Source organism: Pan troglodytes, chromosome 1 (genome assembly GCF_028858775.2).
Source record: "Pan troglodytes isolate AG18354 chromosome 1, NHGRI_mPanTro3-v2.0_pri, whole genome shotgun sequence".
Taxonomy (NCBI): Eukaryota; Metazoa; Chordata; class Mammalia; order Primates; family Hominidae; genus Pan; species Pan troglodytes.
Window position 1 is genome coordinate 205336690 of NC_072398.2, and position 21002 is coordinate 205357691.

The 21002-nt window shown below is 45.7% G+C and overlaps 1 protein-coding gene across 2 annotated transcripts in view; it reads right to left on the minus strand.

Annotated features, from left to right (window-relative positions):
- Positions 1–19719, minus strand: part of MAN1C1 (mannosidase alpha class 1C member 1) — a 166076-nt gene extending 146357 nt beyond the window's left edge. The window contains exon 1 of one of the 2 annotated variants that reach the window (XM_016956569.4): positions 18897–19719. In XM_016956569.4, the coding sequence (XP_016812058.1) occupies positions 18897–19436 (540 nt within the window). In that variant the 5' untranslated portion in view covers positions 19437–19719. The remainder of the gene's footprint in view (positions 1–18896) is intronic. The other variant, XM_054664055.2, reaches the window with a different exon arrangement.
- Positions 19720–21002: the final 1283 nt, after the last annotated feature.

A 21002-nucleotide genomic window follows, 5' to 3' on the forward strand; every position in this document is an offset into this window, starting at 1 on the left:
TAAATGGATATTTTTAAGAAGACTAAAAGTTGATTCTTAGAAAAGATTAATAAAACTGATAAAGTATGGCCTAAATTATTTTTTAATTTAATTTTTTTTTTGAGACAGAGTTTGCTCTGTTGCCCAGGCTGGAGTGCAGTGGCGCGATCTCAGCTCACTGCAACCTTCATCTCCCTGGTTCAGGTGATTCTCCTGCCTCAGCCGGCCAAGTAGCTGGGATTACAGGCACATGCCACCATGCCCGGCAAATTTTTGTATTTTTAGTAGAGATGGGGTTTCACTATGCTGGCCAGGCTGGTCTCAAAGTCCTGACCCCAAGTGATCCACCCTCCTCGGCCTCCCAAAGTGCTGGGATTACAGGCGTGAGCCACCATGCCTGGCCGAGTGTTGTGGGAAGTCAGGGATCCTGAACGGAGGGACCAGCTGGAGCCACAGCAGAGGAACATAAATTGTGAAGATTTCATAGACATTTAACAGTTCCCAAATAATACTTTTATAATTTCTTATGCCTGTCTTACTTTAATCTCTTAATTCTGTTATCTTCACAGGCTGAGGATGTACGTCACCTCAGGACCACTGTGATAATTGTCTTAACTGTACAAATTGATTGTAACACATGTGTGTTTGAACAATATGAAATCAGTGTACCTTGAAAAAGAACAGAGTAACAGCAATTTTCAGGGAACAAGGGAAGACAACCATAAGGTCTGACTGCCTGCAGGATTGGGCAAAATAGAGCCATATTTTTCTTCTTGCAGAGAGCCTATAAACAGACGTGCAAGTAGGGAAGATATCGCTAAGTTCTTTTCCTAGCAAGGAATATTAATAATTAATACCCTGGGGAAGGAATGCATTCCTGGGGGGGAGGTCTATAAACGGCCGCTCTGGGAGTGTCTATCTTATGCAGCTGAGATAAGGACTGAAACACGGCCTGGTCTCCTGCAGTACCTTCAGGCTTATTAGGGTAGGGAAAAAACTCTGCCCTGGTAAATTTGTGGTCAGACCGGTTCTCTGCTTTTGAACCCTGTTTTCTGTTGTTTAAGATGTTTATCAAGACAATACGTGCACAGCTGAACATAAACCCTTATCAGTAGTTCTGATTTTGCCCTTGTCCTGTTTCCTCAGAAGCATGTGATCTTTGTTCTCCCTTTTGCCCTTTGAAGCATGTGATCTTTGTGACCTACTCCCTGTTCGTACACCCCCTACCCTTTTAGAATTCTTAATAACAACTTGCTGGTTTTGTGGCTCAGGTGGGCATCACGGTCCTACCGATATGTGATGTCACCCCGGAGGCCCGGCTGTAAAATTCCTCTCTTGGTACTCTTTTATTTCTCAGCCAGCTGACACTTATGGAAAATAGAAAGAACCTACATTGAAATATTGGGGGTGGGTTCCCCCAGTAGCCGAGATAAATTATTTTTAAGAGGAAACAGAAAAAGCAATTGCCATAACAGGAATTAAAGAAGGAATACCACCATAGATCTCACAAACATTAAAAAGAAAATGAGGTGGGGTATAGTGGCTCATACCTATAATCCCGGCACTTTGGGAGGCCGAGGTGGGTGGATCACATGAGGTCAGGAGTTTGAGACCAGCCTGACCAACATGGTGAAACCCTGTCTCTACTAAAAATACAAAATTAGCCAGGCGTGGTGGCACATGCCTGTAATCCCAGCTACTTGGGAGGCTGAGGCAGGAGAATCACTTGAACTCAGGAGGCAGAGATTGCAGTGAGCTAAGATCGCACCATTGCACTCCAGCCTTGGAGACAGAGTGAGACTCTGTCTCACACACACACACAAAAAAAAAAAAAAAAAAAGAAAGAAAAAAGAATGAGAATCTTAGGAACAATTTTAGACCAGTAAATTTTACAACTTAGATGAAATAGACAAATTTCTTGAAATACATATTGAGAAAAGTGCCACAAAAAATTCTGACTACCCTATATCTGTTATATAATTAATAATTAACCCCCCCCAAAAAAATCTTCTTGGCTTTATATAATGCTGTACTGATGAAGTCTATGAAATATTTAAGAAAGAGAAAACATTAGTATCCCACAGACTCTTTCAGAAAACAGAGAAGCTGAGCATGGTATATGGTAGCACACATCTGTAGTCCTCATTACTCTGGAGGCTGAGACAGGAGATCACTTGAGCCCAGGAGTTCGAGGCCAGCCTAGGCAACATAGTGAGACACTGTATCAGGAAAGAAAGAAAACAAAGGGACATTGAATACAAGTCAACATACAGTTTATTTTATGATGTCAACATAATGTTGACACCAAAAACCAGACAAAGGATTTACAAAAAAAAAAAACTATAGACCAATATCCCTCATAAACATAGATGCAAAAATCCTTAACAAAAATATTAGAAGATCAAATGCAAGTTTGATTTAGCATTCTTTTATTTTATTTTATTTTATTTTTTGAGACAGAGTCTCGCTCTGTTGCCCAGGCTGGAGTGCAGTGGCACAATCTCGACTTACTGCAACCTCCACCTCCCTAGTTCAAGCAATTCTCATGCCCCAGCCTCCTGAATAGCTGGGACTACAGGCGTGTGCCAAGAAGCCCGGCTGATTTTTTGTATTTTAGCAGAGATGGGGTTTTACCATGTTGCCCAGGCTGGTCTCGAACTGCTGAGCTCAGGCAATCCTCCCACCTCAGCCTCTCAAAGTGCCAGGATTACAGGTGTGAGCCACCATGTGTCCAGCCTAGCATTCTTTTAAAAATATAATTCACTGTATTGACTGAATTAAAGAGGAAAACAATATAATCTCCATAGATGCAGAAAAAGCATGTGACAAAATTTAATCCCAATACAGATAAAAACCTCAGCAAACTAGGAATAAAAGTGAACTTCAACTTGATAAAAGGCATCTACCAAAAACCTACATCTAACAACATACTTAATAATGAAAGACTGGCTGCTTTTCCCTCGAGATCAAGAACAAGGCAAAGATGTCAGTTCTCACTACTTCTTTTTAACATTGAACTGGAAGTCCCAGTCAGCGCAATGAAGCAAGAAAAGGAAATAAGAAGTATATAAACTGTAAAGGAAGAAGTAAGACTGTCTTGACATAGACAACATGATTGTATACATAACAGATCCTAAGAAAGCTACCAAAAAATATATATACATAATAAATTGGTTCAATAAGGTCATATGATACAAAATCAATATACAGAAAAAACCCTATTATATTTCTATGTACTGGCAACAAACAATTGGAAAACAAATATTTAAAGAATATCATTTACATGGTGAGGGAATTTGTCACTACCAGACCAGCCCTACAAGAAATGCTAAAAGGAGTTCTAAATATTGAAACCAAAGCTTGATATGCACCAAAACAGAATCTCTTGAAAGCATAAAACAGAGCCTATAAAACAACAACACAATAGAAAAAAACCAAGCATCTAGGTAACAATTAACATGATAAATGGAACAGCACCTCACATCTCAGTATTAATGTTGAACATAAATGGCCTAAATGCTCCACTTAAAAGATACAGATTGGCAGAATGGCAGAAAACGAACCAAATATCTGCTGTCTTTAAGAGACTCACCTAACGTATAAGGATTCATATAAACTCAAAGTAAAGGGGTGGAAAAAGATATTCCACACAAATGGAAACAAAAGCAAACAGGAATAACTATTCTTATATCTGATAAGACAGACTGTACAGCAACAACAGTAAAAAAAAAAAAAGACAAACAAGGTCATTACATAATGATAAAAGGATCAATCCAACAAGAACATATTACAATCCTAAATTTATATGTACCTAACACTACTCCCAGATTCATAAAACAATTACTACTAGATCTAAGAAATGAGTGAGGGACTTTAATACTCTACTGACAGTGCTAGACAGATCATTGAGACAAAACATCAACAAAGAAATAATGGACTTAAACTACACTCTAGAAAAAATGGACTTAACAGATATTTACAGAACATTCTACCCAAGAACTGCAGAATACACATTCTTCTCATCAGCACATAGAGCATTCTCCAAGACAGACCATATGATAGGACACAAAACAAGCCTCAATACATTTTTAAAATATCGAAATTGTGGCCAGGCACAGTGGCTCATGCCTGTAATTCCAGCACTTTGGGAGACCAAGGATGGTGGATCATGAGGTCAGAGATCAAGACCATCCTGGCCAACATGGTGAAACCCCATCTCTACTAAAAATACAAAAATTAGTTGGGTGTGGTGGCACGCACCTGTAGTCCCAGGTACTCGGGAGGCTGAGGCAGGAGAATCACTTGAACCTGGGAAGCAGAGGTTGCAGTGAGCCAAGATTGTGCCACTGCACTCCAGACTGGTGACAGAGCAAGACTCCGTCTCAAAAAAAAAAATCAAAATTGTATCAAGTATCTTCTCAGATTGCAGTGGAATAAAGCTAGAAATCAACTCCAAAAGGAACCCTCAAAATGGTACAAATACATGAAAATTAAACAATCTGCTCCTGAGTGATTTTGGGTTAACAATAAAATCAAGATGGAAATTCAAACATTTTTTGAAATGAGTTAACAGTGACACAAGTTATCAAAACTCTGGGATACTGTGCTAACAGGAAAGTTTATAGCACTAAAAGCCTGCATCAAAAAGTCTGAAGGATCACAAATTGACAACGTAATGTTACACCTCAAGGAACTACAGAAACAATAACAAACCAAACCCAAAGCTAGCAGAAGGAAAGAAATAACAAAGATCAGAGAAGAAGTAAATGAAATTGAAACATAAAAAAATACAAAAGATGAAATAAAAAGCTGGTTCTTTGAAAAGATAAACAAAATTGATAGACCATTAGCTAGATTAACCAAGAAAAAAAGCAGATTCAACTAAGCTCAATTAGAAATGAAACCCAAAGTATTATAACCAACACCACAGAAATACAAAAGATTATTCGTGACTACTACAAACATCTCTACGCACATAAACTAGAAAAATCTAAGAAAACTGCTAAATTCCTGGAAACATACAACCCTCCTAGATTAAATCAGGAAGAAACAGAAACCCTAAACAGACCAATAACAAGCAGCAAGATTCAATCAGTAAATTTAAAATTGCCACACACATACAAAAAAGCCCAGGGCATGATGGATTCACAGCTGAATTCTATCAGACATTCAAAGAAGAATTGGGGCTGGACACGGCAGCCCGCACCTGTAATCCCAACACTTTGGGAGGCCAAAGTGGGTGGATCGCTTGAGGTCAGGAGTTCAAGACCAGCCTAGCCAACATGGTGAAACCCCATCCTACAAAAAATACAAAAATTAGCCATGCGTAGTGGCACACACCTGTAGTCCCAGCTACTCAGGCAGCTGAGGCAGGAGAATCACTTGAACCTAAGCAGGCAGAGGTTGCAGTGAGCTGAGATCGCGCCACTACACTCCAGCTACTGAAACTATTCCAAAAGATTAAGAAAGAGGAAATCCTCCCTAAATCATTCTACGAAGCCAGTATCACTCTCATAACAAAACCAGGAAAGGACATAACAAAAATAAGGAAAACTACAGACCAATGTCCCTGATGAATACAGATGCAAAAATCCTCAGCAAAATACAAGCTAACCAAATCCAACAGCACATCAAAAACGTAATACACCATGATCAAGTGGGTTTCATAGCAGGGATGCAGGGATGGTCTAACATATACAAGTCAATAAATGTCATATATCACATAAACAGAATTAAAAACAGAAACCATACGATCATCTCAATAGTTGCAGAAAAAGCATTCAATAAGATCCAGCATCCTTTTATGATCAAAAACTCTCAACAAACCAGGCATAGAAAGGACTTATCTCAAAATAATAAAAGCCATATATGACAAACCCATAACCAACATCATACTGAATGGGGAAAAGTTTAAGGCATTCCCTTCTAAGAACTGGAACAAGACAAGGATGCCGACTTTCACTACTTCTACTAAACATAGCACTGGGCTGGGTGCGGTGGCTCACGCCTGTAATCCAGCACTTTGGGAGGCTGAGGCGGGTGGACTGCCTAAGCTCAGGAGTTTGAGACAGCCTGGGCAACACGGCAAAACCCTGTCTCTTCTAAAAACACACAAAAAATTAACTGGGCGTGGTGGTACATGCCTGTAATCCCAGCTGCTCAGGAGGCTGAGGCACAAGAATCACTTGAACGCGGGAGGTGGGGGTTTCAGTGAGCCAAGATCGTGCCACTGGACTCCAGCCTGGGCAACAGAGCGAGACTCTGTCTCAAAAAAAAAAAACAAAAACCAACCAAACAAACAAAAACATAGTACTGGAAGTCCTAGCCAGAGCAATCTGGCAAGAGAAAGGAATAAAGGACATCCAAACTGGGAAAGAGGAAGTCAGACTATCACTGTTCACAGATGATATGACTGTATACCTAGAAAATCCTAAAGATTTCTCCAAAAGACTCTTAGATTTGATAAATAAATTCATTAAAGTCTCAGGTTACAAAATCAGTGTATACAAATCAGTAGCACTGCTATACACCAACAACAACCAAGCTAAGAATCAAGTCAATAACTCAATCCCTTTTACAACAGCTGCAAAAATAAAATGAAATAAAAAACTTAGGAATATACTTAACCAAGGAGGTGAAATTTCTCTACAAGAAGAACAACAAAACACTGCCGGAAGAAATCACAGATAACACAAACAAATGGAAACACATCCCATGCTCATGGATTGGAAGAATCAGTATTGTGAAAATGACCATACTGCCCAAAGCAATCTACAGATTCAATGCAATCCCAAACAAAATAACAACATCGTTGTTCACAGAATTAGAAAAAATAATCCTAAAATTAATATGAAAATTTTAAAAAGAGCCTGAATGGCCAAAGCCCAACCTAAGCAAAAACAACAAATCTAGAGGTATCACATTACCAGACTTCAAATTGTACCACAAGGCTATAGTTACCAAAACAGAATGGTACTGATATAAAAGTAGGCACATAGACCCATGGAAAAGAATAGAGAACCCATAGATAAAGCCAAATATTTACAACCAACGGATCTTTGATGAAGCATATAAAAATATTTATTTTTTAAATAGGGTAGAGGACACCCTATTTAATAAATGGTGCTGGGAAAACTGGCTAGCCACACATAGAGGAATGAAACTGGATCCCTATCTCTCATCTTATACAAAAACAAACTCAGGATGAGTCAACGACTTAAATCTAAGACCTGAAACCATAAGAATTCTAGAAGATAATGTCAGAAAAACTCTTCTGGACATTGGCCTAGGCAAAGACTTCATGACTAAGACCCCAAAAGCGAATGCAATAAAAACAAAAATAGATCAATAAATGGGATCTAGTTAAACTAAAAAGTTTCTGCACAGCAAAAGAAATAATCATCAGAGTAAAAAGACAATGCATATAATGGTAGAAAATATTGCATACTATATACCCAACAAAGAACTAGTGTCTAAAAACCACAAGAAACTCAAATCAGAAAAAAAAAAAAAAAAAAAATCCATTAAAAAGTGGGCAAATGGCCAGGTACAGTGGCTCACACCTGTAATCCCAGCACTTTGGGAGGCCGAGGTGGGCAGATCACCTGAGGTAGGGAGTTCGAGACCAGCCTGACCAATATGGTGAAACCCTGTCTCTACTAAAAATACAAGAAATTAGCCAGGCATGGTGACACATGCCTGTAATCCCGAGGTAGGAGAATCACTTGAACCTGGGAGGCGGAGGCTGCAGTGAGCCAAGATCGCACCACTGCACTCCAGCCTGAGTGACGGAGAGAGACCCTGTCTCAAAATAAATTAATTAATTAAGTAGGCAAATGACATGAATAGACATTTCTCAAAAAAGATATACAAATGGCCAAGAAACATATGAAAAATGCTCTACATCACTAATCATCAGGGAAATGCAAATTAAAACCACAATGCAAATTAAAACCACAACCTTACTCCTGCAAGAATGACATTACTAAAAAGTCAAAAAACAATAGACATTGGCATTGATGTGGTGAAAAGGGAACACTCATACACTGCTGGTAGGAATGTAAATTAGTACAGCCTCTATGGAAAACAGTATGGAGATTCCTTTAAGAACTATAAGTAGATCTACCATTCGATCCTGCAGTCCCACTACTGGGTATCTACTCAGAGAAAAAGAAGCCGTTACATGAAAAAGACACATGTACACGCATGTTTACTGCAGCACAATTCACAATTGCAAAGACATGGGACCAACCTAAGTGTCCATTGGCCAATGAGTGGATAAAGAAAATGTGGTATATATACACCATGGAATACTACGGAGCTGTGAAAAGGAATGAAATAACATCTTTTGCAGCAACTTGGATGTAGCAGGAGGCCATTATTCTAAGTGAAGTAACTCAGGAATGGAAAACCAAATATTGTATGTTCTCACTTATAAATGGGAGCTAAGTTATGACTATACAAAGGCATATAAAGTGATATAACAGACTTTGGAGACTCAGAAGGGGGAGGGATTAAAAAAATCCTATATATTGAGTACAATCTATACTACTTGGATTAAGGGGGCACTAAAATCTCAGAATTCACCACTATATAATTCATCCATGTAACCAAAGACCACTTGCAGTACAAAAGCTATTAAAATTTTTTAAATGGCTGGGTGTGGTGGCTCACACCTATAATCCCAGCACTTTGGGAGGCAGGGGCAGATGGATCACCTGAGGTCAGGAGTTCGAGAGCAGCCTGACCAACATGGTGAAATCCCACCTCTATTAAAAATACAAAAATTAGCCAGGCATGGTGGCGTGCACCTGTAATCTCAGCTACTCGGGAGACTGAGGCAGGAGAATTGCTTGAACCCGGGAGGCGGAGTTTGCAGTGAGCTGAGATCACGCCATTGAACTCCAGCCTGGGCAACAAGAGCGAAACTCCTTCTCAAAAATAAAAATAAAAATAAATGAAATTTTAAAAATATTTAAAAATAAAAATAAAGAATATCATTTACAATATTTAAAAAGTAAAATATAGTTAATGAAATACATTAAAGCTCTCTTGAACATAAACACTATTCAAAACACTGTTGAGAGAAATTAAAGAAAATCTAAATAAATAGAGACAGATACCACATTCATAGAATGAAAGACCCAATACTGTTACGATAACAATTTGATCTATGGATTCAAGTCAAACTCAGTCAAAATCTCAGTTTTTTAGACAGTGCCTCACTCTGTCACCCAGGCTGGAGTACAGTGTTGCAATCATGGCTCACTGCAGACTCAACCTCCTGGCTCAAGTGATCCTCCCACCTCGCAGCTTTTCCAGTAGCAGGAACCATAGGTGTGCACCATCATCATGCCTGGATAATTTTTGTTTTTTTTTTTTTTTTTTTTTTAGAGATTGGGTTTTGCCATGTTGCCCAGGCTGGTCTGGAACTCCTGGGCTCAATCGATTCACCCATCTTGGCCTCCCAAAATGCTGGGATTGTAGGTGTGGGCCACCATGCCTGGCCTCCCAGCAAGATTTTTCATGGAAAGTGACAAATTTGTTCTCAAATGTATACAGACATGCAAAGGAACTACAATGGCCAAAGCAATTTTGAAAAAGAAGATCAAAGATGGAGGAATCACTACCTGTTTTCAAGACTGACTTACTATGAGGCTATAGCATCAAGAAAGCATGGATTGGCTGGGCACAGTGGCTCACGCCTGTAATCCCAGCACTTTGGGAGGCTGAGGCGGGCAAATCACTGGAGGTCAGGAGTTTGAGACCAGCCTAGCTAACATGGCAAAACCCCGTCTCTACTAAAAATACAAAAATTAGTTGGGCGTTGTGGCTCATGCCTGTAGTCTCAGCTACTTGGGAGGCTGAGGCAGGAAGATCGCTTGAATCTGGGAGGTGGAGTGAGCTGAGATCACACCACCGCACTCCAGCCTGGGCGACAAAGCGAGAAAAAGAGAAGAGAAGAGAAGAGAAGAAGAGAAGACAAGAGAAGAGAAGAGAAGAGAAAAGAATGGAATGACATAAAAGATAAATCACTAGAGTGGAAGAATCCAGAAACAAAACCATATTGTATATAGTCAATTAGTTCAGGGAAGGCATCAAAGCAATTCAGCAGGGAAAGGAAAGTTTTTTCAACAAATAGTGATAAACAACTGGACATCTAAATAGCAAATAGTGAACTTTAACTCCTACCTTACATTATATACAAAAATTAACTTGAAGTCAATGAAAGACCTAAATGTAAATACTGAAATGATCAAGCTTCTGGAATTAAAAAATATTCATAACCTGGGGTAGGCAAAGATTTTTTTAAACTAGATACAGAAAGCACTCATCAAAAGGAAAATACTGATACACTGGCCTTTATAAAAATTAAAACTTCTGCTCTTTGAGTGACACCATTAAGAAAATGAAGAGACAAACCATAGACTGGGAACAAACATTTATAATACATATATCTGTTAAAGAACTTGTATCTAGAATATATAAAGAATTCTTGCAATTCAATAAGACAGTAAATAGACCAGTTTTTGACATTAAAAAAGAACAAAAGTTTTAAACAGACATTTATAAGAGAGATACAGAAACAGCAAATAAATGGCCGGGCGCAGTGGCTCACACCTGTAATCCCAGCACTTTGGGAGGCCGAGGCGGGCGGATCATGAGGTCAGGAGATTGAAACCAGCCTGGCTAACACGGTGAAACCCCATCTCTACTAAAAATACAAAAAATGAGCCAGGCGTGGTGGTGGACACCTGTAGTCCCAGCTACTCAGAAGGCTGAGGCAGGAGAATGGCGTGAACCCAGGAGGCAGAGCTTGCAGTGAGCTGAGATCGTGCCACTGCACTCCAGCCTGGGCAACAGAGCAAGACTCCATCTCAAAAAAAAAAAAAAAAAAGAAAGAAATAGCAAATAAACACATGAAAGGACATTCAATAACAACAGTTAACAAGGAAACAAAAATTAAAGCCACAACAAAATATCACTATAAACCTAAAAAGGCTGACAATAACAAGTGTTGGCAAGGATGCAGAACTCTCACATATTGCTGGTGGAGTATAAAATGGTCTAACTACTTGGGGAAAGCGCTTCCAGTTTCTTATAAAGTCAATCACACATCTGCTCTATGGGCCAGTAATTCCACCCCTAGTTATACAGAAGAAATGAAAACATATGCCCACACACAGACTTGTACATAAAATGTTTATAGCAGCTTTATTCACAATAGCCAGAACAACTCAAAAGGCCAACAGGTGAACGAATAAACAAATTGGGGTACGATCATACAATGGAATACATCTCAACAATAAAAAGGAATGAAGTACTGATATGCACAATATGGATCAATTTCAAAAACTGTCTTCAATGAAGGAAGCCTTGTCCACAGGGCATGGACTGTACTATTCCACTTATTTTGTACCTTTTTTTTCTTTGAGACAGGGTCTCCCTCTGTCACCCAGTCTGGAGTGCAGTGGCCTGATCAAAACTCACTACAGCTTCAGACTCCTGGGCTCAATGAATCCACCCACCTCAGCCTCCTGAGTAGCTGGGAACACAGGTGTAAACTACCACGCCTGATTATTTTATATATAGAGAAAGAGAGAGCGACAGGGTCTTGCTATGTTGCCCAAGCTGGTCTTGAACTTCTATCTTCATGTGATCCTCCACCTCAGCCTCCCAAAGTGCTAGAATTACAAGCATGAGCCATTGCACCTGGCTTACTACTCCATTTTTCTGAAGTTCTAGAACAGGCAAAACTAATCTCAGCTAATAGAAATCAAGACTGTGATAGGGGCTAGGTGAGAGGTTTATGATGGGGGAATCGTCTGGCAAGGAGCAAAGGAACTTTCTGAGATGATGGAAATGTTCTGTATATGATACGACTGTGGTCTACACGGTTTTCTGCATTTCTGAAAATACAACAAACTGTATATTTAAGATCTGTGCATTTGGCTGGGTGCGGCTCACACCTGTAATCCCAGCACTTTCGGAGGCTGAGGCGGGTGGATCACCTGAGGTTAGGAGTTCATGACCAGTCTGGCCAACATGGCAAAACCCCATCTCTACTAAAAATACAAAATTAGCTGGGCATGGTGGCAGGTGCCTGTAATCCCAGCTACTCGGGAGGCTGAGGCAGGAGAATTGCTTGAACCCAGGAGGCAGAGGTTGCTGTGTGCAGAGATTGTGCCACGGCACTCCAGCCTGGGAGACAGAGCAAGACTCCATCTCAAAAAAAACAAAAAACAAAAAACTGTGCATTTCGCTATATGTATTAATAAATTATACTTAAATAGTAGCTACAACACAAGGTTGTTGTATAAAAAATAAGATGAGATCACAAAGAACAAACATTGGGAAGCAAACAGTCTTAGTGATACAACCCATCAGCCCCAACAGGACATCGCTGCATTGTACAGTGGATTTTATGGCGACCACGAGGCCAGCAAGAATGATTTGTGTTTAGCATGATGCTTAAGAAGATGGCAGAGGTGGAAGGAGGAGAGAAAAACTTCCTTTTGTTTGGCCATTGAAAATGGTTGCTATTTAGTGACAATTGTTTGCCCAGAAGGTTCGCCTTGGCAGCAGCTGACTCCCAAGAAGATGCCAGATAAAAGCACAATTATTGATCATCTATCAAGGCGGGCACTAATCAATATAGCAAAGTTTCTTCTGTAAAAGTTACCACTAAAACAGATGGACAATTGCCCTGGTTGTAGCCTTTAATTAAAGAAGATTCCAAGTTAAGAAATTCAGACCCCCTTGTGAGTAAGAACTGTTCTGACCACCTGCCTGCCAAGTGTGGGGAGCTCTCAATCAAATCTTAGGCAACAGCCTTCTAGGGGAGGAAACACCCGCAACTGAGTCCCCACACTGAGGCTGTGGTCTCTGTGGCTTCTATTCTCTTTGAGGGTGGAGACACCAAAGCAGGTCTGACTTAACAGCAATCTCAGTTGCATCAACTCTACATTTAGGACATCCAAAACCCTGCTGTCTGAGCTACTGACCAGCCCCCAGAGTGAAGGGGGAGTGAGGAGGAAGACGGAGGGGCCTAAGTTCCTTGAGTCCCTGGAATTCTTTGAGGAGTCTCCCGTTTGGCTTCTTACCATCATCTGCATGGCAACACAGAGCTAAGAACATTTGTTGTTTCTTTTCCCCAAATTATGCAAATGTTTATGCATAAAGGCCTTGCTTGGCCCAGGAATAGCAGAGAATCAAGAACCAGGGCTTATTGTTTGAATGATCCTTGTCTTTTTGGACTGCAGGTGCACAGAACTGGAAAGATAACAATCCTTGACTCATGACACTTGTCCCTGCTCCATGCATGGCCCCTGTTTTCAAGAAATTTAATCATAAATCCATGAGCTCGCCTGAGGCAACTAGCCTACGTCCGTCATTCCCTTGGGAAATCCTTCCCAATTTTGCCAATGAAAGCAACGCAGGGAGAGCCTAAAGCTCCCAACACTTCCTCTAACACAGATTCAACTTAGGATGCAAAGAGAGGTTTCTTCTCCAAGCCAGCGTCAGTATCCACAAGGCTGGGTGCTCACCTGGATTACCAAGCAGCTTCCCTGCACGGGGGCTTTACAATCTGCAAGACTGATTTATTTTTTTCAATAAGAGAAAAGATGTAAGTCCCTTTGAGCAACGTATGCCTGATATATATCACAATATTTATTTTTGGTGGAGTAATGGATCTGTCTTCTGGGAAAGCTAGAGAAAAAGCATTTCTTGAACTCGGATGTAAATCAGTCACTGTGAAAACCACAGGGGAATCTATATTCTTACCCCCCCACCACCACTAACTATACTGTGAAATAGGCAGCAGACTTTTAAAAATCATCCTTCTATTTGTTTCTAGCCCTGACACTAAAGACAGAGTTAAGAATACGGGGCCTGAGATGCAATTGCTCCTGGAATGCCTAATTCCCTCAAATGGTACAACTAGAAATGAAAGCAGAGACCCAACCAACGTGTGGGAGTTAAGTTGTATACCTGGTAGGGACAAGTGCTAAGCTTTACTCAACTGCACACTTGGTCCTACGGAAGGAGGAGGCGTGTGGCTGGGCTGAGGATGTAAGGGTTTTCCAAGGGGCCTGTCCAGTTATTACAGGCCAGTCTCCACCTATGTTAAATGCACTGTAGAGCAGGACAAGAGGGAAACTGAAGAGACTGAAGGGCCAGGGAGGAGGGAAAGGATCTTGAATGGATTTACAACTCAAACAGAGCTCTTGGAAGGAAAGCTATTTAAATCTGAGCTGTTCCTAATATTAATTATCCTGAACATCTCACAGGCTCAGATTCACATGCTACAAAGCCTTTTAATTTTCCTACCTGTCCCTGGCACTAGTGACGATAAATCAGATATACAGAGAAAACAGAAAAAAATCACACATGACTAACGAACCAGCCCGTTAATGGGGAGCAAAGATCATTTGCCAAGATGACTTATTCAGACACTGTCACATATCATAACCAGCAATACCCTGGTGGTTGAACACAGCAGGCACAGAGGGCAAGAGCTGGGGTGCTCCCTCCCTGCCAAGTTACAGGCACCCTCCGATGCCTGCTCTCTAGGCATGAGAGATTTTACTCATGAGTGTCACCTCCACTCCCTCAAGTCAGATTTACCCTCGGAAAATTGCTGCAACTTCTAAAAGGCCTCTTGGGTCACTGAGCCGCTAAGCCCCTAAACCTGACTACAGCTCTTACTGTGAGGGTCCTTTGAATTCCAGGTACCCTAAGGGAGAAGACCCAGCCTTGGCCACTAGCAACCTTAACTGTTAGTTTATAGATCTTTAATGTAGCCATTCATTAAAGTAGGTGAGTTCCAACTAAATGTTAGACCCTATTCTAGGTGCTTGGGCAGATCCATAAACAAACAGTAAAGAGGTGGAAGAGAAGAGAGAAGGGTCCCCTAAATGCCAGCCTCTTGGTTTACCATGAAGACTGAGGCCCAGTAATAAACAGGAATTTCCAATCAGAGTTGATGGAACAGCTAGGACTTGACCCAGCTTGGATTCTTAACAGAACTGCAGCATACAGCGGTTTGCAAGAACACTGGGCCAACAGCACAGGGAAGGTGGGGAAATTCAATCCACATTCTCCTCACCCAGCCCTGCACTCTGGAGTGATGCTGGTGCTGCACCTAACCAGAGGAAGGAGCCCTTTCTGAGGTTTGTCTGAAAACACCATATGGGCAAGGGCAAGTCCCAACTCCAGTACCGTGTGCTCAGTGCCCCAGCCTGCCTAATTCCCTTTTATAAAAAGCCCCCTTCACTGGAAGGAACTGAGGTTCCCCAGAACAACAACCAAGCACTGGCCGGGCGCGGTGGCTCGTGCCTGTAATCTCAGCACTTTGGGAGGCTGAGGCAGGTGGATCACCTGAGGTCAGGAGATCGAGACCAGCCTGGCCAACACAGCAAAACCCCGTCTCTACTAAAAATACAAAAATTAGCCAGGTGTGGTGGGGCGCCTGTAATCCCAGTTACTTGGGAGGCTGAGTCATGAGAATCGCTTGAACCTGGAACCTGGGAGGCGGAGGCTGCAGTGAGCCAAGACCACGCCACTGCACTGCAGCCTCGACGACAGAGCAAGACTCAGTCTTAAAAAAAAAACAAACACAAACAAACAAAAACAACAACAACAACAAAAACACAACCGAGCATCACGGGTAGGACCCAGGGCAGTCTGCATTCTTCCACTGAGATATAACCCTGAAAAGCTGTACATTCCCATGTGTGAGACAAGTCTGTTTGAACTTGAATCCATAAGAAACCCGCCTATGAATGACATCCCCCATTTCCTATATTATCCTCAGATCTGAAAGGCAAGGCTACTACCAAGCCTTCACCCCTTTACATTCCAGCCAACACCTTTACTCTTCGTGATTCCAAGCTGAGGGTAATGGGAATAATTAACTTAACCAACTACCTGAATATCTACTCTTGGATAGGTGCTAGACAGAGATACAGCAGTGAACATCACGACCCCATCAACACCACCACTACCACCACACCATTGTCCCTGATTTCCAGTACGAGATATCTCAAAACAGAGTTCGGAAAGCCCAACCGCTATGGAGTCCCTGACCAGACTGGCAGTTCACTTAGGGGCCAGGGCCAGAAGCAAGAGGGTCTATAACCAGCTTATTCTCCTCTCCCTCACCCCATTTTACAGGAAGGTCCAGGAAGGAGAGGTGGATTGCCCAAAGTCAGACAGTTGAGAGTGTGCTGAAACTCCAACCCATGTTCTGTGGGTCTCCTCTCTCCACCACATTGCTTTTGCCAAGGTTCCAAAATTGGAAAGTGAGGAAAAATAGTTGGTTCTAGTGACAGAGTGTTTCCTGACATATGCATGCCCAGAACCTGCAGCCTCAACCATCTTAACAACACAGACCTGGTGACCATGTCCATCTCTCGGGATGCTCATGAATGCACAGTATTGATCTAGAGTCCAAGTGTCCAGTTTTCATTCATGCTCATTTATCACCTTCTCTGACTCTCTCCTGATATTTACTTTCACTTTAAAATCTTATAAGAACAAGGCCTTTTTTTATCTGATGCCAGCTCCCCCTCTGTTCCTTGGATTTAATCAATCCATGTCTGGAAATAAACAAACCAGAGAGGAAAGCAACAGTCCCTTTTGTGAAAACAGGCACCTTTCTAAAATGATCTACCCCTGGGCATGACGCAGATAGAATTTAAATGTGAAGGAAATAAAGACATTCTCCAGCAACCATCATATGCGTTCTTCCTGGGGTGGGACAGCAGGAATGGTAACTGTGTTAACAACTAAACCAAAACCCACTCTACATCTTTCAGGTTGTCATGAGAGCGTGGTCAGTGGCAGGAAGCCTGAAGAGACAATAGGTTTCAAAACAACAGAAACCAGCCCTCTCTTCTTCAAGATTAGTAAGAGAGGGCTAGCTGAACACCAACTCCAAGTATATGCAGCATGCCTCCAGCTAGTACCAGGGGTGCAAGGAGATGCCAGCTAGAAAGATCCAGACATCTGGTCACCAACTTAGACCTTCTCCCATCATGTTATTTTATACCCACCTGCAAAGCACAGAATCCTCATCCCTCTTCCCACCCTCCAGCCGCTCCAGCAAGCATCATCCCAGACTCTGCTGGCAAAATAAATTGTCTTACACAGAGAGGGAGAATCAAGTTCCCTACTAGCCAGCCCTCCCTTCCTGCCATGACTCCCCAGCCCCTGGCATTCGGAAATGGACCACCATCTAAGTGCAAACACAGAGAGCATCTTTTCTGAGGAAGATGATAGTTAATTCTTAATCCTTTGGGGGATGAGTTTGAAAATCTGATGGCACCTCTGGATGCCCCATGAAAAACTGCATGCATGCAATTTATATGTAATTTCACTGGGGGTCACTGCCCTACTAGGAGGTCGAGAGGGGCAAAAAGAGCCACTGTGCTCAGAAGCAGCTTTGAGAAAGAGCTATGGGTGGTCCAGGTGAGTATTCAACAGCGTAGTTCCTTAACAAGAAAGGGAGAAATGAATGCCCCTTACTTAGCTACTGTAAGTTCCAGCTGTCAATCAACCTGAGATTTCAACAGGAATCTGGAAATGAGAGCACACAAACATGCACACACACACACACACCAAGCACTCAGCTTCCTTGTGGCTTCCTATTGTAACTTCACAAAATGTCCTGTGATTGCTAGTTAAGCCTCCAAACAGAGTAACAGCAGAGATAAGAAGTGGAAGAGAGGTGGGCGCTGGAAGGGAGGATGGTTCAGACAAGGAGAAGGGGATAATCTGGCTAAGCCCTCCATCGGCTCTGAGCAGGTCTTGACAGGGCAGGTCCTGATCCTTGCTGCCTGCTCTTCCTGGAAATCAGGGTCGAACTGCTGACTTCTTCGCAGCAAATCAAGAAGTCCAGGCAGAAGCAGCCCTTTCTTTCCTTTGAGTCCATGGGGAGGGGAGAGCATCCTCTCGTTTCTAGGGAGGAGACCCTGGCCCACAGCTTGCCCACGGCCCCCTCGTGGCCTGGGGGTGTCACTGCAGCCCCCTCTGCATTGCTGGGCACCATCCGCACGCAGGCAGTTCTAACAGTGGTCCAGCAGAATATTTAGTGGCAGTGGCAAGCTGGCAACTGTCTTCAAGCCTTGTGAGGCTGTGTTTGCTTTTGATTTCTTAAACTAAGACTCAGACTTAAAGTGATCCTTCTAAATCCCTCCTGGTACAATCCCTACAGGGAACCAGCTCAAGATCTGCTTCATTATGCCAATAACCTCGGAGCTTCTGTAATATGACCACTGCTTTATCATCTCTTCCTGCATCATATGCAATTATGTACAATTGTGTACAATTGTTCCAAAGCTCAATAAGCTCAATAGAAACAGAATGCACAACATCCTCTGGTTTGTAGGTTGCTTACTAGATTACAAAATATTCGCAGGACACCAAATACCCCCTTAAATCCTGGGTTTTCAGGTAAGCAGGTCCTACAGGGGTTTTGGACTTAAGGTCACACAGTGAAAAAGAATGGGACCAGTGGCTCTGTGTCCACAAATGCAAAAAGAGGGTGCACTAAGGAACCTGAACTCCACTCTCATTAGCAACTCCACAAAGGGAAGGAGTGGAGCTCACTGGGCCTGGGGGTTGGATAGGACAGACCAGAGTCTGGGAGTGAGGGGGCAGTTGGTCTAGGGGTTCAGCTGCCATCTGTCACGGTGGGGACGATTAACTGACCCGAGTGGTGGGAAACTGTGTAGGGAGGAAAGAAGGTGGGACATTTGGGAGGAAAGGGGAAGGTGCAAAGTGCAGTCTGCAGGGCCAGAAGTAGACCTGGGACCAGGAGTGACTGAGGCAAGGGAAAGGGGTGGGAGCGCCAGAGGGTCTTCTCTCCTTAGTGGGGGCAGTTGGTGGGAGGAATTGGGGGGCTGAGTCCATACCTCCTTGATTTTCTCCCGCTGGGCTCGCACTTGGCTCTGGGGCTCCTGACTCTCATCGGCCCTCGTTCCCAGGACCGGGTGGCGGAGGCGGCTCCGGAATGCGTTGAAGTCAAAGCGGAAAGGGACGCCCTCGTCCCCGGGCCTGGAGGCCGGGATGCTATTGCCCCGGGCCGCCGTGGCCTCCACGCGGGGTCCAGTGGGGCGGGTGCGCCGCAGCCCCCCTTTCCTGCGGCGGGGACTGGCCCAGCTGCTGGGGTCATCCTCGCCCGGGGCCGGCGCGGCGGGGGCCGGGTTGGGAGGCGGCTCCTGCTCGCGGGCCGGGGCATGGCCGGCGATTTCAGCCACCACTTCCAGGCCAGGCTGCTGGGTCCGGGGGGCCAGGAAGAGGCGCTTGAGGCGAGAGGAGTGGGGCAGCAGGAAGAGGGCCCCGAAGCACAGGGTGACCAGGCCCGAGAGGAAGAGGAGGAAGAGGAACTTCTGCGGCAGCCGCAGCCCCCACGGGGAGGCCGGGACGAAGCCGGGCACTTTCCTCATGAGCATCGTGGCCCGGCCGGGGGCTCCAGAAGCCCTCGGAGTCCAGGCACGTGTCTGCGGGGGCGCGGTGAGGGGAGGGCGTCCGGAGCGCCGACCGGGATGGGGGTCCCTAGGCAGGGTTGCCAACCCTGAGAGTTTCGCCGCTTCGGGGGACTGTCCCCGAAGTTCAGGGAGTTTGGAGCGAGTCCTCCCGCGAGGAGGCGGGGGCGCAGCGGCCTCGGCGGGGCCCGGGCGAGCGGAGCGGCACGGCTTGGGGCCCGGGCCCGCAGCGACCGGCCGCGCGCCGCAGCCTCCCCTCCGGCCGAGCCCTCCCCGCCGCGCCGGGGCCCGCGCCTTCCCGCGCTGCGGCCGCCGGGGCCGTCACATGCCGTCCGCGGCGTCCCGGCTGTCCGCGCCGAGGGGCGCCCGCAGGCCCGCACCAAGCCGCCCTCCGCCCCCTAGGCTCCCGCCCGCGCTGGTGGGCGCCCAAAGTTTCAGCTTCAGAAGCAGTTTCCGGAGGGGACCGAGGCGATGGGGGGCTGGCGTGTCAGCGCCGCCCCGAGCGCGCGCACACCCGGCCCGGTCGCGACAGCGCCCGGGCTCGACTATCGGGACACGTCCACAACTTTCTCCGCCGCGAACAGGGCGCCGGGAGCTGGGAGCCGGGAGTGGCCAGGGAGCAGGAGCTGGCACTTCCGAGCCTGCGGGGGCAGGGGGCTTCCCCCGGGCCCCAGACAGCGCAGGGATGCCTGGGTCCGGAGCCGCGGCTGGGCGGCTGCAGATGCGCCCGGGAGCGCGGGCTCCCGCCCCTCGAACTCGGCAGGGCGCGGGGCTCCCGCTGGGATCACCTGTTCCCGGCCCCGCCGGCTCCGCGGAGCGCGCAGCCCTGGCTGCGCCTCCCCCGCTGCAGCTGTCTTCCTCGCAGCGGCCGCTCCAGACCGGCCGCTGCCGCCGAGCCTGCGCCCCACACGCGCGCACAGCCACCCGGCCGCCTCCACCGCCGTCCCCGCCGCCGCCGCTCGGGCTTTCACTGCGACAGCGCCCGCCGCCCCGCCTCCTGCCGCCCGCCGGCCACGCCCGCCGGCCACGCCCACGCGCGCGCCCCGCGCCCCCTCCCGCCGCCGCCGCGCCGCGCCGCAGCCGGGCTGAGGGCCGCGCGTCCGGGGGCGGGGCAGAGGCCGAGCGCGGGCGGGAGCGCAGCCCGCTCCAAGCCCCGCCCTCCCCGAAGGGCAGGCGTCGCGCGCACCCCCCATCCAGCGGGCGCCAATGGTCCAGCGGCGCGGGGCAGGCGAGGGCGGGGGCGGAGAGCGCAACGAGGGCATTGGCTGCATCCGAGGGATCCCCGTTGGGCCACAGTCGTCCATTGGTTACTGCCCAGCCTTCGCTGGACCCCAAGCGACAGAGACCACCCCCCAGCCCGCCCGCGAGGCTCGGGTTGGTGGCCCCCGGAAGCGGTGTTGCTCTGGAGGTGTGTGCCCGTCGCTGGGTGACCTCTCTCGCCCCTGAGTGCCAGCCCGGGGTTGTCAGGGAGCTGGCAGCCCGCGCCCTGGCGGCTGCCCCGGGCTTCTCAGCGCTAACGCCGGGCTGCAGGGG